The sequence below is a fragment of the Engraulis encrasicolus genome, chromosome 16, assembly GCF_034702125.1.
Source record: "Engraulis encrasicolus isolate BLACKSEA-1 chromosome 16, IST_EnEncr_1.0, whole genome shotgun sequence".
Lineage (NCBI taxonomy): Eukaryota > Metazoa > Chordata > Actinopteri > Clupeiformes > Engraulidae > Engraulis > Engraulis encrasicolus.
Genome location: NC_085872.1, coordinates 6,619,871 through 6,626,053, shown reverse-complemented (window position 1 = coordinate 6,626,053; position 6,183 = coordinate 6,619,871). Strand labels below are relative to the sequence as shown.

Sequence of the window (6,183 nt, the reverse complement as noted above, 5' to 3'; positions counted from 1 at the left end):
TATTTAAGACAGGGGCGGAGTGGGAAGAGTATTCCCACCGGGAGAATTTTTCCCTTAGCGGCCCTTTTTACCCCTCCACCAACACCAAAAAAAAAAAAACCAACAACAACAACGCGAACAACATGGTTCCCTAACCAAAAAGACAAAAAACACGAAATCTGCAGTCGTAGGTGTACTACATGTGGACATTAGTGTTGTCAAAATATCAACCTGAAGTGGAGAATTGTAGCCTACACTTGATGAAATAGGCCTACACAACCATCATCACAGTCCAAAGCATTCACCATAGAACATTGCAGGTTAGGCTACATCACGCTACTGTTCCATGAAAATGTGCACTCCACTGTCATTTTGACAGTTTGTAGGCCAATTGAAATATCGTAAAAGAGTCATTTATGTAGCCATTTATGTATTAAGCCATTTATGTAGCCCCTCCCTTTACCATTCAGATAAATAAGCGGACCAAAGTGGGTTCCTGTTGAGCTAGAGCAAGTATGTGTACCTGTAATGCAGTTACCTTAAGTGAGTGGAGTCTGACAAGTACTATAAGATATTTAAAAATAGAAGTATTTATTTTAATACCAAAAAGGTTCAATAGTAAAACAAATAAAACAGTGTAATTGCCCCTCTTTCACTAGTTATAAAGAAACAAAATTCACAAACCAAAAATGCATAAGTGGGGTAGCTCCCACTATGACCTAGATATAAGCCCAGGCAAACTTTAAAAAAACAAACAATAAAAGATAAGGTACTCACTAGTACACTTCAAGTCCTAGACTCTTACTATTAGAATTTTACTCTTTAACAGGAAGACAGGATGAGCACTGGCACAAAGTTTTGAGTGTGGGGATTTTTAGAAGGCTATAGCTTACAAAAAGTCTGTCTACATTGTGCAATAAACCCACCATGCAGCAACTAAGCCAAACCTAGGCTACTTCAAAGCACAACCCAAAGTCAACAAAATTAATAACCAAACGGTGTAGGCCTACCTTAAAACACTGTCTTCGTCGCAGCAAATGTCTTTGTTTCTTGCAATTACATTTTAATCCACAGTTTAGGCTACACACCCAGCACTGCTCACATCAGAATCTTGTGTGGTAATTATTTTGTTCCATTTCTTCAGACATTACATAGGCTACATCCTAAATGTGCCACATATAAATATATGTATGATATAACATTATTTCGACTGTAAGGAGATATAGAGCTACCGCTAGTTCTAACAAACCAATGCCATCAAAACATGTACAACGTATTTTCCTGCTTAGCTGCAGTTCACCTCCTTACCACTTGGTGGAGTCTGTTCGTAACCCAAGTCAATAACCACAGAGCAAGTGAATCTGGACTGGCAGACTGTAAACTGTAACAGTCATGTGGAAATCGGAAAATAAATCACAACTTACTAATATTTCCATTCCTTGGTAACCAATCTAAATATCACAGGTTCTTGAAATACTGAAAACGAAACTATGTTACTAAGAAACACTTTGGGGCCGACTGGGAACATAACGCGGCCGCTATAATACAATTCGCGGCCGCGGCCCACCGGGAGAAGTCCCCGATCTCCCGATGGCCACTCCGCGCCTGATTTAAGACCTGTCTTAGATTAAAATAATTGAGTTTTATGTTTCTCAAGTTCTCCCAGGTATTCTATGAGTCTGATAATATCATTCTTAGCATGCATCATGGCAAGGTCAGCTGTCCTCAACTCATAGCCTCTCAACAGGGGTATCCTAAGGGCTGATACTGGGGCACCTATGTGCCATGTACACCACGTCACTGGGTCATGTCATCTGTTCTCACAGATACTCATACTACTGTTACACTGATGAAGCACAGTCATATCTGTAATTTGTGACATATGACTCCATGGTCTACGCACACCTTACAGCTTGCCTCTTTGAACTATCCACAAGTATGATGGAATGCAGTTGAGCCTCGCTAAAACAGCACTGCTGGTGATCCCAGGCAAAGATTCAGGCTACCATATCAAACTCAATATGGACTCTGCTGTTGCCTCAAAGAAGGGCACAAGAAACCGAGGTGTCATTATTGATGACCATCTATCATCCTCTGACCACATAGCCTCAGTTTCCCAGTCATGCCGCTTCTCAGTAACTTAAATATACATATAATCAGACTGCCTGACCTAAATGACTCCACTTCTGGTAGGCCTACTGTCCATCTGACCTCAACTACTGCAACTCTCTCCTGACTGGTCTTCCAGCTTGTGCAATAATACCTTTGCAAATGTCCCTACAAAACTACAGCAGGCCCTACTCTGGCGTATCTGAAAGCTATGCTAAAGCCCCATGTTCCTTCCAGGACATTGCCATCCTCGTGCCAACCATTTCATCTTGCCCTCTTACACAAGTAGTGGCCCCTGTCTGTTCAGTTCAGCACACCATGATTCATCACTGATGATGTGCCCTGACAAACAGCACATGGATATTACCATAGCAGTAGTGTCTTTATCCAGCCTAACAGCACTCCAACCAAACAGATCCTGAAAACATGTTAATTCATGCAAATATCATGACATAGTGAAGTTGAACAATATAAGGAAGTTAGCATCTGGCAATTTTGACAAGTATACAGTATATTGCTGACAAAACATTTCATTTCATTTTCACAAATACAACATTTCTGGGTTTCCAATATAAAATAAATAGGTCTTTTGAAGTTAGCTAATAATGTAATTATCATGTAATAAGCTTTATTTTGAAAAACTTTGCTCTTGAAAATTACACCTTTCCTGAAGTTAGATTTTCCTAGATTTTCAGTATGTTAGTAAGTACAACTGGATGTATTGGAATCAGTTGAAAAACCTTTTGTATCATTTTTTGGGGGGTTTGGTGTATTAAGGCCATAGATGTACTCGACTATTAGGTACACAACTGGTAGTCAGGTAGAGCGCCTCAGAGCACTTTCCCTCATTCTTCCACAAGATGGCACTCAACTCTACGTTCTTTTTATTACAGGTCTACTTAAGACTTACATTATAACACATAAATGGAGACTGACAGAAATAATAGGAGGGAAAAATAATTTGGTTATACTCATCAATTAAGAGTCAAAAGTCTTCACTATGCAGTCAGCAATAGTGTGCACCATGGACAGTGGTTTATCCAGAAAACGTGACTTCAGAGAGATTTGTCTGCTTTGATGAGAAGAAATCAAGGGAGAAGAATCAAACCAATACTGGGGGTACAATCCACTGTCCTAACTCCCATCCTCGACCTGTGCTCGCGCTTCACTGATGTCCCTCCTTGGCGGAGAAAACAATTAAGTTTCCCCGCTGACCTTTTCCTCATTCAACATCTCGATTACAAATGTGAAAATTACCTTTGAATTGTGGCTTTGCAAGATATTGAATTAAACATCTTGCAACGTCGTCACGAGGCTACAAGCACAAGGGAGGACTGGAATTAGGGTGGGGAAAATGGAATATAATATAATATATAATATAATATAATATAATATATAATATAATATAATATAATAATGGAAAGGACCCTGGCACTGATCAGCTGACCCAGCTGAGGATGGTCAACAGAACATCCAGGCCATCTTATTCAGTGCTTGTCAGGTGGTACACTTGACAACTGTAGAAGTGCTGAGGAAAATGCAGCTTAGTACTTAGTACACAAGAAGCTACCATGCAGTTCTCACAGTATTTGCACAGATGCTGACTGACTACTGAATGACTACCGAATGTGCATACCCACTAAGCACAAACAAAATGCTTCATGTCCCATCCCGATGTGTTTCCCGAATGTGGCAGGATGGTACCATGCTCATAGGGGAGAGCACTGGTTAATTACTTCCCCTACCATCCTGGCGGGTCAGGAGTTGAACCAACAACCAAAGTTGGGCTACAAGTCTGACGTCCTAACCGAGTATCCATGACTGCCCACAGAACATATGAATTATATGAAATGAATGCCACCTGTAGAGCACTACCTATAATCGAAAGAACCAGAACAAGATTGTTTTCCTTTTTGAAGACAGGAAAAATTAATACTTATCTTGTTTTAAATATAATATTAATACTAGGGTTACTTTTGTGTTGTTTTGTTATGCAACCAAACTGAAAGCTCACTGTTTATCATTTTGTGGTTGTATCCATCCACCAAAGCACCACTTCTAGCTGACTTATAGTTAAACCTATTCATTCTGTTTTGAATTACAGATTAATTAGGTCATCAATCTCTTCTCAAAATATCCAGAACTTCTGAGCATCTAGTGAATAATGTTTAGTCTACTGAATGCATTGAGTAACCTAAATACAGTACCATACATAGAGTATAATCATGAACTTTTAGGTGAAGAACAACAAATGATTACTACTACTACTAATAATAATAATAAGTTATAACAATACAACAATATATAAGCTTAATCATAATAATATAATGATCATAATTTACATCAAATTATGCATTGAGTCAATTTCCTTTCGCTTAAAAATAGCTCTCTTTATTACTTAGTAGCAAAATAAGACATGTAATTTAAATCAGATGTCCAACCCATTGGTCATCCTATGACCACCGTTGACTGCTGCCTTCTTCACCGCTGGCCCCCCTTGTTGCCCCAGCGCTGGGCATTCCTCTTGGCCTGTTGGCGGCATCTGCCCCCCCTCCTCCTCGAGGGCCCGCTGTCGTCGTCCCAGTCGATGACCTCGTCCCAGCCATCCCAGCTGGCCCAGTAGTCATCATCCGCCCAGGACACACTGGGCCAGCGGCTGGCGGCCTTCTTGCGCCGGAAGGGCATCATGTCCTCGCTGGAGGCCGGGGCACAGCTGTAGTAGCAGGTGCTCCCCCTGTCAGGGCTCTCCGAGCGGCCCTCCGCGTCCTCTCCTTGGCCAACTGAATAGGAGGACCACCCAGACTCCCAGTGTGCCGCTTGGCCACAGCTGCCTGTCACCGCTCTGCTCTCGGTCCAGCTCGGCCTTCGGAGCCCCTGCAGGTAAGAACCCTCCCCGGCCCCCGAGCTCTCGATGTCCAAGGGAAGGAGGGGCTCCAGTAAGCTGAGGTGCTTCAGGCGGTCTGTGGGGGGCTCAGGGCTTGGCTCCTTGGGAAGGGTGGCTTTCATACGGGCCTTAATAAGCCACACTGAGTCTAGGTCTGCGTCAGAGGCGGGGGACGACGTGTACGGAATCCACTCCACCTTCTTCTTCGGTGTGAGTTTTTTGTTGGGGGTTTTAGGGGCAGGGGTAGTGGTGGTTTTGCCATCGCCAGACGTGGCCAGGCCTCTTTTGAGCAGCACCACCTTACCAGGCACAGGCCCTGCCTGGACAGGTTTTCTACTGTCACCATAGCAGTGCTCATCACCAGGCGGACCCATGGAGTCCCCTTTTCCAGATGACCTGACTCCCCCATGCCCATGCCTCCTCTTCTTCCCCATACTTTAAATTAGGTTGAGTTGAGGTGTTAGCAATCAGAGAGCTGACCTGTCCTGTGCCTGGTCCTCAACTCCTGTCCTGGGCCTGTCCTGGGCCTGACCTCCTGTCCTGGCTTACTGAAAAGTATGATAAGGTTGTTTTAAGTGTGTCTACTTACAGTGCTTGAAGCATGAAGAAAGAGAAATAATGTACAAAATGACTTAGATTACTTAAATGAATTAGATGGTCCTTGAAGCAGCAGGGCAACATAATAAAACATGTATTTTATTAGGCTATTTTTTTCTGAGGCTGAGGCCCAGGTTATCCATCCCCATGTCTATATTAAAGGTGGGGCCTACTTGACACAACAACAAAAATCCCTTTAAAACCTTTGACAATATTTTAAACTTATTTTAAAATAATTTAAAGAAACTGTTCTGAAGAAGAAGAAGAAGAAGAAGAAGAAGAAGAAGAAGAAGAAGAAGAAGAAGAAGAAGAAGAAGAAGAAGAAGAGGAGGAGGAGGAGGAGGATGACGAGGAAGACATAAATTTGGGCAACATGGCAAAATCAATGTTTCAAATTGGATAGTCCTACAATAAATTAAGCAGCCTTACCTCAGTCAGTATTTTTCAACTTCAATTTGGCTCGACCTTAGTTCCTTATGCACAGACGGCGGCGTGATGAGTGGATAAATTGTAGTGTTTGTTATTGAAAGCCTACATTCACGACTGATTGCAATTTATTATTATTTTGTTTCCTTAGATACAGCGGGATTCCAATAATTACAATAGAATTCCTT

The 6,183-nt window shown here is 42.1% G+C and overlaps 1 protein-coding gene across 2 annotated transcripts; it reads right to left on the bottom strand.

Annotated features, from left to right (window-relative positions):
* Window positions 1-4,448: 4,448 nt before the first annotated feature.
* On the bottom strand, window positions 4,449-6,137 carry LOC134466241 (uncharacterized). 2 transcript variants are annotated; one of them, XM_063220141.1, is made up of 2 exons: window positions 5,999-6,137; window positions 4,449-5,520 (listed from the first exon to the last, which is right to left on the bottom strand). In XM_063220141.1, exon 2 carries the CDS (start codon window positions 5,404-5,406, stop codon window positions 4,570-4,572), a length of 837 nt encoding a protein of 278 aa, XP_063076211.1. In that variant the 5' UTR covers window positions 5,407-5,520; window positions 5,999-6,137; the 3' UTR covers window positions 4,449-4,569. The 2 variants fall into 2 exon arrangements, with proteins under 2 accessions (XP_063076211.1, XP_063076212.1); XM_063220142.1 differs by having other exon boundaries at window positions 4,449-5,516.
* Between the last annotated feature and the right edge of the window lie 46 nt (window positions 6,138-6,183).